The sequence below is a fragment of the Coregonus clupeaformis genome, chromosome 4, assembly GCF_020615455.1.
Source record: "Coregonus clupeaformis isolate EN_2021a chromosome 4, ASM2061545v1, whole genome shotgun sequence".
Taxonomy (NCBI): domain Eukaryota; kingdom Metazoa; phylum Chordata; class Actinopteri; order Salmoniformes; family Salmonidae; genus Coregonus; species Coregonus clupeaformis.
In genome coordinates, this window is record NC_059195.1 from 21102823 (window position 1) to 21124073 (window position 21251).

At 46.1% G+C, this 21251-nt stretch overlaps 1 protein-coding gene across 1 annotated transcript in view; it reads right to left on the bottom strand.

The window, feature by feature from the left end:
- The window catches only part of ano2b (anoctamin 2b), a 220198-nt gene that overhangs the window by 135896 nt on the left and 63051 nt on the right, over nucleotides 1-21251 (bottom strand). Inside the window, exons 13-14 of the mRNA XM_045209694.1 lie at nucleotides 19917-20077; nucleotides 3097-3179 (exon numbers count right to left, since the gene is read on the bottom strand). Of these exons, the coding sequence (XP_045065629.1) occupies nucleotides 3097-3179; nucleotides 19917-20077 (244 nt within the window). The remainder of the gene's footprint in view (nucleotides 1-3096; nucleotides 3180-19916; nucleotides 20078-21251) is intronic.

Genomic DNA, 21251 nt, shown 5'->3' on the forward strand with positions numbered 1-21251 from the left:
GTGGTGGGGTGTGTTGTGATGGGGTGGGTTGTGGTGTGGTGGGGTGGGTTGTGGTGTGGTGGGGTGTGGTGGGGTGGGTTGTGGTGGGGTGGGTTGTGGTGTGGTGGGGTGTGATGGGGTGTGTTGTGGTGGGGTGTGGTGGGGTGGGGTGTGATGGGGTGTGGTGGGGTGTGGTGGGGTGGGGTGGGTTGTGGTGTGGTGGGGGTGTGATGGGGTGTTTTGTGGTGGGGTGGGTTGTGTGTGGTGGGGGTGTGATGGGGTGTGGTGGAGTGGGGTGGGTTGTGGTGGGGTGGGTTGTGGTGGGGGTGGGGTGGGTTGTGGTGGGGGTGGGGTGGGTTGTAGTGGGTTGTGGTGGGTGGGTTGGGTTGTGGTGGGTGGGTTGTGGTGGGGGTGGGTTGTGGTGGGGTGGGGTTGGGTTGTGATGGGGTGTTTTGTGGTGGGGTGGGTTGTGTGTGGTGGGGTGTGATGGGGTGTGGTGGGGTGGGTTGTGTGTGGTGGGGTGGGTTGTGGTGGGGTGGGTTGTGATGTGGTGGGTTATGGTGGGGTGGGGTGGGGTGCGGTGTGTTGTGGTGGGGTGGGTTGTGGTGGGGTGTGTTGTGTTGTGGTGGGGTGGGTTGTGGTGGGGTGTGTTGTGATGGGGTGGGGTGTGTTGTGATGGGGTGTGATGGTGTGTGTTGTGGTGGGGTGGGGTGGGTTGTGGTGGGTGTGTTGTGATGGGGTGGGTTGTGGTGTGGTGGGGTGGGTTGTGGTGTGGTGGGGTGTGATGGGGTGTGTTGTGGTGGGGTGTGGTGGGGTGGGGTGTGGTGGGGTGTGGTGGGGTGGGGTGGGGTGGGGTGGGTTGTGGTGTGGTGGGGTGGGTTGTGGTGTGGTGGGGTGTGATGGGGTGTTTTGTGGTGGGGTGGGTTGTGTGTGGTGGGGTGTGATGGGGTGGGGTGGGGTGGGGTGGGTTGTGTGTGGTGGGGTGTGATGGGGTGTTTTGTGGTGGGGTGGGTTGTGGTGGGGTGGGTTGTGTGTGGTGGGGTGTGATGGGGTGTGATGGGGTGGGTTGTGGTGGGGTGGGGTGTGGTGGGGTGGGTTGTGATGGGGGTGTGATGGTGTGTGTTGTGGTGGGGTGGGTTGTGGTGGGGTGGGTTGTGATGTGGTGGGTTGTGGTGGGGTGGGGTGGGGTGGGTTGTGGTGTGGTGCGGTGTGTTGTGGTGGGGTGGGTTGTGGTGGGGTGTGTTGTGATGGGGTGGGTGTGGTGGGGTGTGTTGTGATGGGGTGGGGTGTGGTGGGGTGTGTTGTGATGGTGTGTGTTGTGGTGGGGTGTGATGGGGTGTTTTTGTGGTGGGGTGGGTTGTGGTGTGGTGGGGTGGGTTGTGGTGTGGTGGGGTGTGATGGGGTGTGTTGTGGTGGGGTGGGTTGTGTGTGGTGGGGTGTGATGGGGTGTGGTGGGGTGTGGTGGGGTGGGGTGGGTTGTGGTGTGGTGGGGTGGGTTGTGGTGTGGTGGGGTGGGTTGTGGTGGGGTGTGATGTGGTGGGGTGGGGTTGGGGTTGTGGTGGGGTGTGATGTGGTGGGGTGGGTTGTGGTGGGGTGGGTTGTGGTGGGGTGTGATGTGGTGGGGTGGGTTGTGGTGGGGTGGGGTGGGGTGGGTTGTGGTGTGGTGCGGTGTGTTGTGGTGGGGTGGGTTGTGGTGGGGTGGGTTGTGGTGGGGTGGGTTGTGGTGGGGTGTGATGTGGTGGGGTGGGTTGTGGTGGGGTGGGTTGTGGTGGGGTGTGATGTGGTGGGGTGGGTTGTGGTGGGGTGGGTTGTGGTGGGGTGTGATGTGGTGGGGTGGGTTGTGGTGGGGGTGTGATGTGGTGGGGTGGGTTGTGGTGGGGTGGGTTGTGGTGGGGTGTGATGTGGTGGGGTGGGTTGTGGTGGGGTGTGATGTGGTGGGGTGGGTTGTGGTGGGGTGGGTTGTGGTGGGGTGTGATGTGGTGGGGTGGGTTGTGGTGGGGTGGGGTGGGGTGGGTTGTGGTGTGGTGCGGTGTGTTGTGGTGGGGTGGGTTGTGGTGGGGTGGGTTGTGGTGGGGTGGGTTGTGATGTGGTGGGGTGGGTTGGGTTGTGGTGGGGTGTGATGTGGTGGGGTGGGTTGTGGTGGGAGTGGGTTGTGGTGGGGTGGGGTGGGGTGGGTTGTGGTGTGGTGCGGTGTGTTGTGGTGGGGTGGGTTGTTGTGTGGTGCGGTGTGTTGTGGTGGGGTGGGTTGTGGTGGGGTGGGTTGGGGGTGTGGTGCGGTGTGTTGTGGTGGGGTGGGTTGGGTTGTGGTGGGGTGTGTTGTGATGGGGTGTGATGGGGTGGGGTGGGTTGTGGTGGGGTGGGTTGTGGTGGGGTGGGGTGGGTTGTGGTGGGGTGGGTTGTGGTGTGGTGCGGTGTGTTGTAGGTGGGGTGGGTTGTGGTGGGGTGTGTTGTGATGGGGTGTGTTGTGGTGGGGTGGGTTGTGGTGGGGTGGGGTGGGTTGTGGTGTGGTGCGGTGTGTTGTGGTGGGGTGGGTTGTGGTGGGGTGGGGTGGGTTGTGGTGGGGTGGGTTGTGGTGTGGTGGGGTGGGTTGTGGTGGGGTGGGGTGTGGTGGGGTGGGGTGTGATGGGGTGTGATGGGGTGGGTTGTGGTGGGGTGGGTTGTGGTGGGGGTGGGGTGGGGTGGGGTGGGGTGGGTTGTGGTGGGGTGGGTTGTGTTGTGGTGCGGTGTGTTGTGGTGGGGTGGGTTGTGGTGGGGTGGGGTGGGTTGTGGTGGGGTGGGTTGTGGTGTGGTGGGGTGGGTTGTGGTGGGGTGGGTTGTGGTGGGGTGGGGTGGGTTGTGGTGGGGTGGGTTGTGGTGGGGTGGGGTGTGGTGGGGTGGGGTGTGGTGGGGTGTGTTGTGATGGGGTGGGTTGTGGTGGGTTGTGGTGGGGTGGGTTGTGGTGGGGTGGGGTGGGTTGTGGTGGGGGTGGGTTGTGGTGTGGTGCGGTGTGTTGTGGTGGGGTGGGTTGTGGTGGGGTGGGTTGTGGTGGGGTGTGGTGTGGTGTGATGAAGAGTGATGAAGAGTGATGGGGAGTGATGAAGAGTGATGGGGAGTGATGAAGAGTGATGGTGTGTGTACCTCCTCTTCCTCCAGTCCTGTGAGGTTCCAGCTGTGGTTCAGACTGATCTGACGGCGCTTCCAGTGCTCCAGGAACGTCGCAACTACACACACACACACACACACACACACACACACACACACACACACACACACTTAGACATCAATACTGGTCCACCAACACTAGCAGAGGAAACCTAAGCTGAGACAGAGTGGTGCACAGCAGTGTAGCGGGGTTGTAATTATCTCATGGTTTCCTTCACCCCCAGAGGTCCTACTGTGACTAATAATACATAGACCTGGCCCCCCACAGACGGGCTGACAGACGGGCTGGCTGATGGACAGGAGGGGCGGTAATACATAGACCTGGCCCCCCACAGACGGGCTGACAGACGGGCTGGCTGATGGACAGGAGGGGCGGTAATACATAGACCTGGCCCCCCACAGACGGGCTGACAGACGGACTGGCTGATGGACAGGAGGGGCGGTAATACATAGACCTGGCGCCCCACAGACGGGCTGACAGACGGGCTGGCTGATGGACAGGAGGGGCGGTAATACATAGACCTGGCCCCCCACAGACGGGCTGACAGATGGGCTGGCTGATGGACAGGAGAGGCGGTAACAGGGGTGATAAAACATAGGGACATGGAGATGGGGGTATTAAGAGGTAATAGAATGTTAATACATACCCCAGAGGGACATGGAGATGGGGGTAGTAAGGGGTAATAGAACGTTAATACATACCCCAGAGGGACATGGAGATGGGGTATTAAGAGGAAATAGAATGTTAATACATACCCCAGAGGGACATGGAGATGGGGGTATTAAGGGGTAATAGAACGTTAATACATACCCCAGAGGGACATGGAGATGGGGGTATTAAGAGGTAATAGAATGTTAATACATACCCTAGAGGGACATGGAGATGGGGGTATTAAGGGGTAGTAAGGGGTAATAGAACGTTAATACATACCCCAGAGGGACATGGAGATGGGGTATTAAGAGGCAATAGAATGTTAATACATACCCCAGAGGGACATGGAGATAGGGGTATTAAGGGGTAATAGAACGTTAATACATACCCCAGAGGGACATGGAGATGGGGGTATTAAGAGGTAATAGAATGTTAAAACATACCCCAGAGGGACATGGAGATGGGGGTATTAAGAGGTAATAGAATGTTAATTCATACTCCAGAGGGACATGGAGATGGGGGTATTAAGAGGTAATAGAATGTTAATTCATACCCTAGAGGGACATGGAGATGGGGGTATTAAGAGGTAGTAAGGGGTAATAGAATGTTAATACATACCCCAGAGGGACATGAGATGGGGGTATTAAGAGGTAATAGAATGTTAATACATACCCCAGAGGGACATGGAGATGGGGGTATTAAGAGGTAATAGAATGTTAATTCATACCCCAGAGGGACATGAAGATGGGGGTATTAAGAGGTAGTAAGGGGTAATAGAATGTTAATACATACCCCAGAGGGACATGAAGATGGGGGTATTAAGAGGTAGTAAGGGGTAATAGAATGTTAATACATACCCCAGAGGGACATGGAGATGGGGGTATTAAGAGGTAATAGAATGTTAATACATACCCCCAGAGGGACATGAGATGGGGGTATTAAGAGAGTAATAGAATGTTAATACACACCCCAGAGGACATGGAGATGGGGGTATTAAGAGGTAATAGAATGTTAATACATACCCCAGAGGACATGGAGATGGGGGTATTAAGAGGTAATAGAATGTTAATACATACCCCAGAGGGACATGGAGATGGGGGTATTAAGAGGTAATAGAATGTTAATACATACCCCAGAGGGACATGGAGATGGGGGTATTAAAGGGTAGTAAGGGGTAATAGAATGTTAATATATACCCCAGAGGGACATGGAGATGGGGGTAGTAAGAGGTAATAGAATGTTAATACATACCCCAGAGGGACATGGAGATGGGGGTAGTAAGGGGTAGTAAGGGGTAATAGAATGTTAATACAAACCCCAGAGGGACATGGAGATGGGGGTATTAAGGGGTAATAGAATGTTAATACATACCCCAGAGAGACATGGAGATGGGGGTATTAAGAGGTAGTAAGGGGTAATAGAATGTTAATACATACCCCAGAGGGACATGGAGATGGGGGTAGTAAGAGGTAATAGAATGTTAATACATACCCCAGAGGGACATGGAGATGGGGGTATTAAGAGGTAATAGAATGTTAATACATACCCCAGAGGGACATGGAGATGGGGGTATTAAGAGGTAATAGAATGTTAAAACATACCCCAGAGGGACATGGAGATGGGGGTATTAAGAGGTAATAGAATGTTAATTCATACCCCAGAGGGACATGGAGATGGGGGTATTAAGAGGTAATAGAATGTTAATTCATACCCTAGAGGACATGGAGATGGGGGTATTAAGAGGTAGTAAGGGTAATAGAATGTTAATACATACCCCAGAGGGACATGAGATGGGGGTATTAAGAGGTAATAGAATGTTAATACATACCCCAGAGGGACATGGAGATGGGGGTTATTAAGAGGTAATAGAATGTTAATTCATACCCCAGAGGACATGAAGATGGGGGTATTAAGAGGTAGTAAGGGGTAATAGAATGTTAATACATACCCCAGAGGGACATGAAGATGGGGGTATTAAGAGGTAGTAAGGGGTAATAGAATGTTAATACATACCCCAGAGGGACATGGAGATGGGGGTATTAAGAGGTAATAGAATGTTAATACATACCCCAGAGGGACATGAGATGGGGGTATTAAGAGGTAATAGAATGTTAATACATACCCCAGAGGGACATGGAGATGGGGGTATTAAGAGGTAATAGAATGTTAATACATACCCCAGAGGGACATGGAGATGGGGGTATTAAGAGGTAATAGAATGTTAATACACACCCCAGAGGACATGGAGATGGGGGTATTAAGAGGTAATAGAATGTTAATACATACCCCAGAGGGACATGGAGATGGGGGTATTAAGGGGTAGTAAGGGGTAATAGAATGTTAATACATACCCCAGAGGGACATGGAGATGGGGGTAGTAAGAGGTAATAGAATGTTAATACATACCCCAGAGGGACATGGAGATGGGGGTAGTAAGGGTAGTAAGGGTAATAGAATGTTAATACAAACCCCAGAGGACATGGAGATGGGGGTATTAAGGGGTAATAGAATGTTAATACATACCCCAGAGAGGCATGGAGATGGGGGTATTAAGAGGTAGTAAGGGGTAATAGAATGTTAATACATACCCCAGAGGGACATGGAGATGGGGGTAGTAAGAGGTAATAGAATGTTAATACATACCCCAGAGGGACATGGAGATGGGGGTATTAAGAGGTAATAGAATGTTAATACATACCCCCAGAGGACATGGAGATGGGGTAGTAAGAGGTAATAGAATGTTAACAAATACCCCAGAGGACATGGAGATGGGGTATTAAGAGGTAATATAATGTTAATACATACCCCAGAGGGACATGGAGATGGGGGAGTAAGGGGTAATAGAATGTTAATACAAACCCCAGAGGGACATGGAGATGGGGGGTATTAAGAGGTAATAGAATGTTAATACATACCCCAGAGGGACATGGAGATGGGGGTATTAAGGGGTAATAGAATGTTAATACATACCCCAGAGGGACAAGGAGATGGGGGTATTAAGAGGTAATATAATGTTAATACATACCCCAGAGAGACATGGAGATGGGGGTATTAAGAGGTAATAGAATGTTAATACATACCCCAGAGGGACATGGAGATGGGGGTATTAAGGGGTAATAGAATGTTAATACATACCCCAGAGGGACATGGAGATGGGGGCATTAAGAGGTAATAGAATGTTAATACATACCCCAGAGGGACATGGAGATGGGGGTATTAAGAGGTAGTAAGGGGTAATAGAATGTTAATACATACCCCAGAGGGACATGGAGATGGGGGTATTAAGAGGTAATAGAATGTTAATATATACCCCAGAGGGACATGGAGATGGGGGAATTAAGAGGTAATAGAATGTTAATACATACCCCAGAGGGACATGGAGATGGGGGTATTAAGAGGTAGTAAGGGGTAATAGAATGTTAATACATACCCCAGAGGGACATGGAGATGGGGGTATTAAGAGGTAGTAAGGGGTAATAGAATGTTAATACATACCCCAGAGGGACATGGAGATGGGGGTATTAAGAGGTAGTAAGAGGTAATAGAATGATAATACATACCCCAGAGAGACATGGAGATGGGGGTATTATGAGGTAATAGAATGTTAATACATACCCCAGAGAGACATGGAGATGGGGGTATTAAGAGGTAATAGAATGTTAATACATATCCCAGAGGGACATGGAGATGGGGGTATTAAGGGGTAATAGAATGTTAATACATACCCCAGAGGGACATGGAGATGGGGGTATTAAGAGGTAATAGAATGTTAATACATACCCCAGAGGGACATGGAGATGGGGTATTAAGAGGTAATAGAATGTTAATACATACCCCAGAGGGACATGGAGATGGGGGCATTAAGAGGTAATAGAATGTTAATACATACCCCAGAGGGACATGGAGATGGGGGTATTAAGGGGTAATAGAATGTTAATACATACCCCAGAGGGACATGGAGATGGGGGTATTAAGAGGTAATAGAATGTTAATACACACCCCAGAGGGACATGGAGATGGGGGTATTAAGGGGGTAATAGAATGTTAATACATACCCCAGAGGGACATGGAGATGGGGGATTAAGAGGTAATAGAATGTTAATACATACCCCAGAGGGACATGGAGATGGGGGTATTAAGAGGTAAGGGGTAATAGAATGTTAATACATACCCCCAGAGGACATGGAGATGGGGGAAGAGGTAGTAAGGGGTAATAGAATGTTAATACACATACCCCAGAGGGACATGGAGATGGGGTTATTAAGAGGAGTAGGAAGGGGTAATAGAATGTTAATACATACCCCAGAGGGACATGGAGATGGGGTATTAAGAGGTAATAGAATGTTAATACATACCCCAGAGGGACATGGAGATGGGGGGTATTAAGAGGTAATAGAATGTTAAAACATACCCCAGAGGGACATGGAGATATGGGTATTAAGAGGTAATATAATGTTAATACATACCCCAGAGGGACATGGAGATGGGGGTATTAAGGGGTAATAGAACGTTAATACATACCCCAGAGGGACATGGAGATGGGGGTATTAAGAGGTAATAGAATGTTAAAACATACCCCAGAGGGACATGGAGATGGGGGTATTAAGAGGTAGTAATAGAATGTTAATTCATACCCCAGAGGGACATGGAGATGGGGGTATTAAGAGGTAGTAAGGGGTAATAGAATGTTAATACATACCCCAGAGGACATGGAGATGGGGGTATTAAGAGGTAGTAAGGGGTAATAGAATGTTAATACATACCCCAGAGGACATGGAGATGGGGGTATTAAGAGGTAATAGAATGTTAATACATACCCCAGAGGGACATGGAGATGGGGGTATTAAGGGGTAGTAAGGGGTAATAGAATGTTAATACATACCCCAGAGGGACATGGAGATGGGGGTATTAAGGGGTAATAGAATGTTAATACATACCCCAGAGGGACATGGAGATGGGGGTATTAAGAGGTAATAGAATGTTAATACATACCCCAGAGGGACATAGAGATGGGGGTATTAAGAGGTAATAGAATGTTAATACATACCCATGAGAGACATGGAGATGGGGGTATTAAGAGGTAGTAAGGGGTAATAGAATGTTAATACATACCCCAGAGGACATGGAGATGGGGGTATTAAGAGGTAGTAAGGGGTAATAGAATGTTAATACATACCCCAGAGGGACATGGAGATGGGGGTATTAAGAGGTAATAGAACGTTAATACATACCCCAGAGGGACATGGAGATGGGGGTATTAAGAGGTAATAGAATGTTAATACATACCCCAGAGGGACATGGAGATGGGGGTATTAAGAGGTAATAGAATGTTAATACATACCCCAGAGGGACATGGAGATGGGGGTATTAAGAGGTAATAGAATGTTAATACATACCCCAGAGGGACATGGAGATGGGGGTATTAAGAGGTAGTAAGGGGTAATAGAATGTTAATACATACCCCAGAGGACATGGAGATGGGGGTATTAAGAGGTAGTAAGGGGTAATAGAATGTTAATACATACCCCAGAGGGACATGGAGATGGGGGTATTAAGAGGTAATAGAATGTTAATATATACCCCAGAGGGACATGGAGATGGGGGTATTAAGAGGTAATAGAATGTTAATACATACCCCAGAGGGACATGGAGATGGGGGTATTAAGGGGTAATAGAATGTTAATACATACCCCAGAGGGACATGGAGATGGGGGTATTAAGAGGTAGTAAGGGGTAATAGAATGTTAATACATACCCCAGAGAGACATGGAGATGGGGGTATTAAGAGGTAATAGAATGTTAATACATACCCCAGAGGGACATGGAGATGGGGTTATTAAGGGGTAATAGAATGTTAATACATACCCCAGAGGGACATGGAGATGGGGGTATTAAGAGGTAGTAAGGGGTAATAGAATGTTAATACATACCCCAGAGGGACATGAGATGGGGGTATTAAGAGGTAATAGAATGTTAATACATACCCCAGAGGGACATGGAGATGGGGGTATTAAGAGGTAATATAATTTTAATTCATACCCCAGAGGGACATGAAGATGGGGGTATTAAGAGGTAGTAAGGGGTAATAGAATGTTAATACATACCCCAGAGGGACATGAAGATGGGGGTATTAAGAGGTAGTAAGGGGTAATAGAATGTTAATACATACCCCAGAGGGACATGGAGATGGGGGTATTAAGAGGTAATAGAATGTTAATACATACCCCAGAGGGACATGAGATGGGGGTATTAAGAGGTAATAGAATGTTAATACATACCCCAGAGGACATGGAGATGGGGGGGTATTAAGAGGTAATAGAATGTTAATACATACCCCAGAGGACATGGAGATGGGGGTATTAAGAGGTAATAGAATGTTAATACATACCCCAGAGGGACATGGAGATGGGGGTATTAAGAGGTAATAGAATGTTAATACATACCCCAGAGGGACATGGAGATGGGGGTAGTAAGGGGTAGTAAGGGGTAATAGAATGTTAATACATACCCCAGAGGGACATGGAGATGGGGGTAGTAAGAGGTAATAGAATGTTAATACATACCCCAGAGGGACATGGAGATGGGGGTAGTAAGGGGTAGTAAGGGGTAATAGAATGTTAATACAAACCCCAGAGGGACATGGAGATGGGGGTATTAAGGGGTAATAGAATGTTAATACATACCCCAGAGAGACATGGAGATGGGGGTATTAAGAGGTAGTAAGGGGTAATAGAATGTTAATACATACCCCAGAGGGACATGGAGATGGGGGTAGTAAGAGGTAATAGAATGTTAATACACACCCCAGAGGGACATGGAGATGGGGGTATTAAGAGGTAATAGAATGTTAATACATACCCCAGAGGACATGGAGATGGGGGGTAGTAAGAGGTAATAGAATGTTAATACAAACCCCAGAGGGACATGGAGATGGGGTATTAAGAGGTAATATAATGTTAATACATACCCCAGAGGGACATGGAGATGGGGGTAGTAAGGGGTAATAGAATGTTAATACATACCCCAGAGGGACATGGAGATGGGGGTATTAAGAGGTAATAGAATGTTAACACACACCCCAGAGGGACATGGAGATGGGGGGTATTAAGGGGTAATAGAATGTTAATACATACCCCAGAGGGACAAGGAGATGGGGTATTAAGAGGTAATATAATGTTAATACATACCCCAGAGAGACATGGAGATGGGGGTATTAAGAGGTAATAGAATGTTAATACATACCCCAGAGGGACATGGAGATGGGGGTATTAAGGGGGTAATAGAATGTTAATACATACCCCAGAGGGACATGGAGATGGGGGTATTAAGAGGTAATAGAATGTTAAACATACCCCAGAGGGACATGGAGATGGGGGGATTAAGAGGTAGTAAGGGGTAATAGAATGTTAATACATACCCCAGAGGGACATGGAGATGGGGGTTTAAGAGGTAGTAAGGGTAATAGAATGTTAATACATACCCCAGAGGGACATGGAGATGGGGTATTAAGAGGTAATATAATGTTAATATATACCCCAGAGGGACATGGAGATGGGGGCATTAAGAGGTAATAGAATGTTAATACATACCCCAGAGGGACATGGAGATGGGGGTATTAAGAGGTAGTAAGGGGTAATAGAATGTTAATACATACCCCAGAGGGACATGGAGATGGGGGTATTAAGAGGTAGTAAGGGGTAATAGAATGTTAACCACATACCCCAGAGGGACATGGAGATGGGGGTATTAAGAGGTAGTAAGAGGTAATAGAATGTTAATACATACCCCAGAGAGACATGGAGATGGGGGTATTATGAGGTAATAGAATGTTAATACATACCCCAGAGAGACATGGAGATGGGGTATTAAGAGGTAATAGAATGTTAATACATACCCCAGAGGGACATGGAGATGGGGGTATTAAGAGGTAATAGAATGTTAATACATACCCCAGAGGGACATGGAGATGGGGGGTATTAAGAGAGTAATATAATGTTAATACACACCCCAGAGAGACATGGAGATGGGGGTATTAAGAGGTAATAGAATGTTAATACATACCCCAGAGGGACATGGAGATGGGGGCATTAAGAGGTAATAGAATGTTAATACATACCCCAGAGGGACATGGAGATGGGGGTATTAAGGGGTAATAGAATGTTAATACATACCCCAGAGGGACATGGAGACGGGGGGTATTAAGAGGTAATAGAATGTTAATACATACCCCAGAGGGACATGGAGATGGGGGTATTAAGGGTAATAGAATGTTAATACACACCCCAGAGGGACATGGAGATGGGGGGTATTAAGAGGTAATAGAATGTTAATACATACCCCAGAGGGACATGGAGATGGGGTATTAAGAGGTAGTAAGGGTAATAGAATGTTAATACACTACCCCACAGGACATGGAGATGGGGGTATTAAGAGGTAGTAAGGGGTAATATAATGTTAATACATACCCCAGAGGGACATGGAGATGGGGTATTAAGAGGTAGTAAGGGGTAATAGAATGTTAATACATACCCCAGAGGGACATGGAGATGGGGGTATTAAGAGGTAATAGAATGTTAATACATACCCCAGAGGGACATGGAGATGGGGGTATTAAGAGGTAATAGAATGTTAAAACATACCCCAGAGGGACATGGAGATATGGGTATTAAGAGGTAATAGAATGTTAATACATACCCCAGAGGGACATGGAGATGGGGGTATTAAGGGGTAATAGAACGTTAATACATACCCCAGAGGGACATGGAGATGGGGGTATTAAGAGGTAATAGAATGTTAAAACATACCCCCAGAGGGACATGGAGATGGGGGTATTAAGAGGTAGTAAGGGTAATAGAATGTTAATTCATACCCCAGAGGACATGGAGATGGGGGTATTAAGAGGTAGTAAGGGGTAATAGAATGTTAATACATACCCCAGAGGACATGGAGATGGGGGTATTAAGAGGTAGTAAGGGGTAATAGAATGTTAATACATACCCCAGAGGGACATGGAGATGGGGGTATTAAGAGGTAATAGAATGTTAATACATACCCCAGAGGGACATGGAGATGGGGGTATTAAGGGGTAGTAAGGGGTAATAGAATGTTAATACATACCCCAGAGGGACATGGAGATGGGGGGTATTAAGGGGTAATAGAATGTTAATACACACCCCAGAGGGACATGGAGATGGGGGGTATTAAGAGGTAATAGAATGTTAATACATACCCCAGAGGGACATGGAGATGGGGGTATTAAGAGGTAATAGAATGTTAATACATACCCCAGAGGACATGGAGATGGGGGTATTAAGAGGTAGTAAGGGTAATAGAATGTTAATACATACCCCAGAGGACATGGAGATGGGGGTATTAAGAGGTAGTAAGGGGTAATAGAATGTTAATACATACCCCAGAGGGACATGGAGATGGGGGGTATTAAGAGGTAATAGAACATTAATACATACCCCAGAGGGACATGGAGATGGGGGTATTAAGAGGTAATAGAATGTTAATACATACCCCAGAGGACATGGAGATGGGGTATTAAGAGGCAATAGAATGTTAATACATACCCCAGAGGACATGGAGATGGGGGTATTAAGAGGTAATAGAATGTTAATACATACCCCAGAGGACATGGAGATGGGGGGTATTAAGAGGTAGTAAGGGGTAATAGAATGTTAATACATACCCCAGAGGACATGGAGATGGGGGTATTAAGAGGTAATAGAATGTTAATACATACCCCAGAGGACATGGAGATGGGGTTATTAAGGGGTAATAGAATGTTAATACATACCCCAGAGGGACATGGAGATGGGGGTATTAAGAGGTAGTAAGGGTAATAGAATGTTAATACATACCCCAGAGGGACATGAGATGGGGGGTATTAAGAGGTAATAGAATGTTAACACACACCCCAGAGGGACATGGAGATGGGGGTATTAAGAGGTAATAGAATGTTAATTCATACCCCAGAGGGACATGAAGATGGGGGGTATTAAGAGGTAGTAAGGGGTAATAGAATGTTAATACATACCCCAGAGGGACATGAAGATGGGGGTATTAAGAGGTAGTAAGGGGTAATAGAATGTTAATACATACCCCAGAGGGACATGGAGATGGGGGGTATTAAGAGGTAATAGAATGTTAATACATACCCCAGAGGACATGAGATGGGGGTATTAAGAGGTAATAGAATGTTAATACACACCCCAGAGGGACATGGAGATGGGGGTATTAAGAGGTAATAGAATGTTAATACATACCCCAGAGGACATGGAGATGGGGGTATTAAGAGGTAATAGAATGTTAATACATACCCCAGAGGACATGGAGATGGGGGTATTAAGAGGTAATAGAATGTTAATACACACCCCAGAGGGACATGGAGATGGGGGTATTAAGGGTAGTAAGGGGTAATAGAATGTTAATACATACCCCAGAGGGACATGGAGATGGGGGTAGTAAGAGGTAATAGAATGTTAATACATACCCCAGAGGGACATGGAGATGGGGGTAGTAAGGGGTAGTAAGGGGTAATAGAATGTTAATACAAACCCCAGAGGGACATGGAGATGGGGGTATTAAGGGGTAATAGAATGTTAATACATACCCCAGAGAACATGGAGATGGGGGTATTAAGAGGTAGTAAGGGTAATAGAATGTTAATACATACCCCAGAGGACATGGAGATGGGGGTAGTAAGAGGTAATAGAATGTTAATACATACCCCAGAGGGACATGGAGATGGGGGTATTAAGAGGTAATAGAATGTTAATACATACCCCAGAGGGACATGGAGATGGGGGTAGTAAGAGGTAATAGAATGTTAATAAATACCCCAGAGGGACATGGAGATGGGGTATTAAGAGGTAATATAATGTTAATACATACCCCAGAGGGACATGGAGATGGGGGTAGTAAGGGGTAATAGAATGTTAATACATACCCCAGAGGGACATGGAGATGGGGGTATTAAGAGGTAATAGAATGTTAATACATACCCCAGAGGGACATGGAGATGGGGGTATTAAGGGGTAATAGAATGTTAATACATACCCCAGAGGGACAAGGAGATGGGGGTATTAAGAGGTAATATAATGTTAATACATACCCCAGAGAGACATGGAGATGGGGGTATTAAGAGGTAATAGAATGTTAATACATACACCAGAGGGACATGGAGATGGGGGTATTAAGGGGTAATAGAATGTTAATACATACACCAGAGGACATGGAGATGGGGGTATTAAGAGGTAATAGAATGTTAATACATACCCCAGAGGACATGGAGATGGGGGTATTAAGAGGTAATAGAATGTTAATACATACCCCAGAGGACATGGAGATGGGGTATTAAGGGGTAATAGAATGTTAATACATACCCCAGAGGGACATGGAGATGGGGGTATTAAGAGGTAGTAAGGGGTAATAGAATGTTAATACATACCCCAGAGAGACATGGAGATGGGGGTATTAAGAGGTAATAGAATGTTAATACATACCCCAGAGGGACATGGAGATGGGGTTATTAAGGGGTAATAGAATGTTAATACATACCCCAGAGGGACATGGAGATGGGGGTATTAAGAGGTAGTAAGGGGTAATAGAATGTTAATACATACCCCAGAGGGACATGAGATGGGGGTATTAAGAGGTAATAGAATGTTAATACATACCCCAGAGGGACATGGAGATGGGGGTATTAAGAGGTAATAGAATGTTAATTCATACCCCAGAGGGACATGAAGATGGGGGTATTAAGAGGTAGTAAGGGGTAATAGAATGTTAATACACACCCCAGAGGGACATGAAGATGGGGGTATTAAGAGGTAGTAAGGGTAATAGAATGTTAATACATACCCCAGAGGACATGGAGATGGGGGTATTAAGAGGTAATAGAATGTTAATACATACCCCAGAGGGACATGAGATGGGGGTATTAAGAGGTAATAGAATGTTAATACATACCCCAGAGGGACATGGAGATGGGGGTATTAAGAGGTAATAGAATGTTAATACATACCCCAGAGGGACATGGAGATGGGGGGTATTAAGAGGTAATAGAATGTTAATACATACCCCAGAGGGACATGGAGATGGGGGTATTAAGAGGTAATAGAATGTTAATACATACCCCAGAGGGACATGGAGATGGGGGTATTAAGGGAGTAAGGGTAATAGAATGTTAATACATACCCCAGAGGGACATGGAGATGGGGGGTAGTAAGAGGTAATAGAATGTTAATACACACCCCAGAGGACATGGAGATGGGGGTAGTAAAAGGGAGTAAGGGTAATAGAATGTTAACACAAACCCCAGAGGACATGGAGATGGGGGTATTAAGGGGTAATAGAATGTTAATACACACCCCAGAGAGACATGGAGATGGGGGTATTAAGAGGTAGTAAGGGTAATAGAATGTTAATACATACCCCAGAGGGACATGGAGATGGGGGGTAGTAAGAGGTAATAGAATGTTAATCACATACCCCAGAGGACATGGAGATGGGGGGTATTAAGAGGTAATAGAATGTTAATACATACCCCAGAGGACATGGAGATGGGGGTAGTAAGAGGTAATAGAATGTTAATAAACACCCCAGAGGGACATGGAGATGGGGTATTAAGAGGTAATATAATGTTAATACATACCCCAGAGGGACATGGAGATGGGGGTAGTAAGGGGTAATAGAATGTTAATACATACCCCAGAGGGACATGGAGATGGGGGTATTAAGAGGTAATAGAATGTTAATACATACCCCAGAGGGACATGGAGATGGGGGGTATTAAGGGTAATAGAATGTTAATACACACCCCAGAGGGACAAGGAGATGGGGGTATTAAGAGGTAATATAATGTTAATACATACCCCAGAGAGACATGGAGATGGGGGTATTAAGAGGTAATAGAATGTTAATACATACCCCAGAGGGACATGGAGATGGGGGTATTAAGGGGTAATAGAATGTTAATACATACCCCAGAGGGACATGGAGATGGGGGTATTAAGAGGTAATAGAATGTTAAAACATACCCCAGAGGGACATGGAGATGGGGGTATTAAGAGGTAGTAAGGGGTAATAGAATGTTAATTCATACCCCAGAGGGACATGGAGATGGGGGTATTAAGAGGTAGTAAGGGGTAATAGAATGTTAATACATACCCCAGAGGGACATGGAGATGGGGGTATTAAGAGGTAATATAATGTTAATATATACCCCAGAGGGACATGGAGATGGGGGCATTAAGAGGTAATAGAATGTTAATACATACCCCAGAGGGACATGGAGATGGGGGATTAAGAGGTAGTAAGGGTAATAGAATGTTAATACATACCCCAGAGGGACATGGAGATGGGGGATTAAGAGGTAGTAAGGGGGTAATAGAATGTTAATACACACCCCAGAGGGACATGGAGATGGGGTATTAAGAGGTAGTAAGAGGTAATAGAATGTTAATACATACCCCAGAGAGACATGGAGATGGGGGTATTATGAGGTAATAGAATGTTAATACATACCCCAGAGAGACATGGAGATGGGGGTATTAAGAGGTAATAGAATGTTAATACATATCCCAGAGGGACATGGAGATGGGGGTATTAAGGGGTAATAGAATGTTAATACATACCCCAGAGGGACATGGAGATGGGGGATTAAGAGGTAATAGAATGTTAATACATACCCCAGAGGGACATGGAGATGGGGTATTAAGAGGTAATAGAATGTTAATACATACCCCAGAGGACATGGAGATGGGGGGCATTAAGAGGTAATAGAATGTTAATACATACCCCAGAGGGACATGGAGATGGGGGTATTAAGGGGTAATAGAATGTTAATACATACCCCAGAGGGACATGGAGATGGGGGTATTAAGAGGTAATAGAATGTTAATACATACCCCAGAGGGACATGGAGATGGGGGGTATTAAGGGTAATAGAATGTTAATACATACCCCAGAGGGACATGGAGATGGGGGTATTAAGAGGTAATAGAATGTTAATACATACCCCAGAGGGACATGGAGATGGGGTATTAAGAGGTAGTAAGGGGTAATAGAATGTTAATACATACCCCACAGGGACATGGAGATGGGGGTATTAAGAGGTAGTAAGGGGTAATATAATGTTAATACATACCCCAGAGGGACATGGAGATGGGGTTATTAAGAGGTAGTAAGGGGTAATAGAATGTTAATACATACCCCAGAGGGACATGGAGATGGGGGTATTAAGAGGTAATAGAATGTTAATACATACCCCAGAGGGACATGGAGATGGGGGTATTAAGAGGTAATAGAATGTTAAAACATACCCCAGAGGGACATGGAGATATGGGTATTAAGAGGTAATAGAATGTTAATACATACCCCAGAGGGACATGGAGATGGGGGTATTAAGGGTAATAGAACGTTAATACATACCCCAGAGGGACATGGAGATGGGGGTATTAAGAGGTAATAGAATGTTAAAACATACCCCAGAGGGACATGGAGATGGGGGTATTAAGAGGTAGTAAGGGGTAATAGAATGTTAATTCATACCCCAGAGGGACATGGAGATGGGGGTATTAAGAGGTAGTAAGGGGTAATAGAATGTTAATACATACCCCAGAGGACATGGAGATGGGGGTATTAAGAGGTAGTAAGGGGTAATAGAATGTTAATACATACCCCAGAGGGACATGGAGATGGGGGTATTAAGAGGTAATAGAATGTTAATACATACCCCAGAGGGACATGGAGATGGGGGTATTAAGGGGTAGTAAGGGGTAATAGAATGTTAATACATACCCCAGAGGGACATGGAGATGGGGGTATTAAGGGGTAATAGAATGTTAATACATACCCCAGAGGGACATGGAGATGGGGGTATTAAGAGGTAATAGAATGTTAATACATACCCCAGAGGGACATGGAGATGGGGGTATTAAGAGGTAATAGAATGTTAATACATACCCCAGAGGACATGGAGATGGGGGTATTAAGAGAGTAGTAAGGGGTAATAGAATGTTAATACATACCCCAGAGGACATGGAGATGGGGGGTATTAAGAGGTAGTAAGGGGTAATAGAATGTTAATACATACCCCAGAGGGACATGGAGATGGGGGGTATTAAGAGGTAATAGAACATTAATACATACCCCAGAGGGACATGGAGATGGGGGTATTAAGAGGTAATAGAATGTTAATACATACCCCAGAGGACATGGAGATGGGGGTATTAAGAGGTAATAGAATGTTAATACATACCCCAGAGGGACATGGAGATGGGGGTATTAAGAGGTAATAGAATGTTAATACATACCCCAGAGGACATGGAGATGGGGGTATTAAGAGGTAGTAAGGGTAATAGAATGTTAATACATACCCCAGAGGACATGGAGATGGGGTATTAAGAGGTAGTAAGGGGTAATAGAATGTTAATACATACCCCAGAGGGACATGGAGATGGGGGTATTAAGAGGTAATAGAATGTTAATACATACCCAGAGGACATGGAGATGGGGGTATTAAGGGGTAGTAAGGGGTAATAGAATGTTAATACATACCCCAGAGGGACATGGAGATGGGGGTATTAAGGGGTAATAGAATGTTAATACATACCCCAGAGGGACATGGAGATGGGGGTATTAAGAGGTAATAGAATGTTAATACATACCCCAGAGGGACATGGAGATGGGGGTATTAAGAGGTAATAGAATGTTAATACATACCCCAGAGAGACATGGAGATGGGGGTATTAAGAGGTAGTAAGGGGTAATAGAATGTTAATACATACCCCAGAGGACATGGAGATGGGGGTATTAAGAGGTAGTAAGGGGTAATAGAATGTTAATACATACCCCAGAGGGACATGGAGATGGGGTATTAAGAGGTAATAGAACGTTAATACATACCCCAGAGGACATGGAGATGGGGGTATTAAGAGGTAATAGAATGTTAATACATACCCCAGAGGGACATGGAGATGGGGGTATTAAGAGGTAATAGAATGTTAATACATACCCCAGAGGGACATGGAGATGGGGGTATTAAGAGGTAATAGAATGTTAATACATACCCCAGAGGGACATGGAGATGGGGGTATTAAGAGGTAGTAAGGGGTAATAGAATGTTAATACATACCCCAGAGAGACATGAAGATGGCGAAGAATATGGTGGCAGGGTTGTCGAACAGGTGTGATGCCCGGGCGGTGCCACAGGCAGTGGACAGGTGCCAGTAGTCACACACTCCATCACATAGAGGGCACATGGTGAAGTTCCGCTGCTTATCACACATCTCCAGGCTGCACACACACAGACACACAGACACAGCACATGGTGGCTTATCACACATCTCCAGGCTGCACACACACAGACACACAGACACACAGACACAGCACATGGTGGCTTATCACACATCTCCAGGCTGCACACACACAGACACACAGACACAGCACATGGTGGCTTATCACACATCTCCAGGCTGCACACACACAGACACACAGACACAGCACATGGTGAAGTCCTGCTGCTTATCACACATCTCCAGGCTGCACACACACAGACACACAGGGGGCACATGGTGAAGTCCTGCTGCTTATCACACATCTCCAGGCTGCACACACACAGACACACAGACACAGCACATGGTGAAATTCTGCTGCTTATCACACATCTCCAGGCTGCACACACACAGACACATGTTTCTAAGTATGTTTCTCAACAACAAAAAATCTGTAATTTCTTAATGTGGTGACCCCACTGCAATTCCCCCGTGACCCCACTAGGGGTCCCGACCCCGACCTGGAATACCACTGTTCTAGAGAGACACCTGGGGACTCATTTATAACCGTTGCGTAAGTTTAACACTAAATATCTGCGTGCACCGTTTCTGAAAAGACTGTTCATTCACAAACATACTGATACTTTTAAACTTGGCGGACGCCGTACATAGCCATGTTTCCTGGTATAAAATCAGACCTGTCTTCAAACTGCGCACGCGTGAACAGACATAATTCAGCCTGAAAAACACCCATCAGTCACCTTTTATGGTAACAATAACGCCCTTATTTGCTGTATACTTTGGAAGTATTGGAAATAGTTCAAGACCGTCTCTAAAGGAAATAGCAATAGCAAACTTGATCAAATGCCTTTGGAGGCGTTGGCAGAATGTTTTATTTTGCAGTGACATTCTGAACGTTTCTGAAAGACAAAAACAATTGTAAATTGTTGTGTACCTGTAAACAGATCATTTGAATGCAATAATGCTTTGCATTCACTTTTTCCCCGAACCTAAATATCTGCGAATTCTGAAACATTGTCTATTCACAAAAAAAAGACAACTACAGTAGACCTCCATCCAGTGGTGTTCTACACGTCAATACAAACGATCAACTGTCTCTTCACCTATTCAGTTTTGTTGTGTTATAAACCACGCTCCCGGTCAGATGAAATTACTTGAAATGATAGGCCTAATAA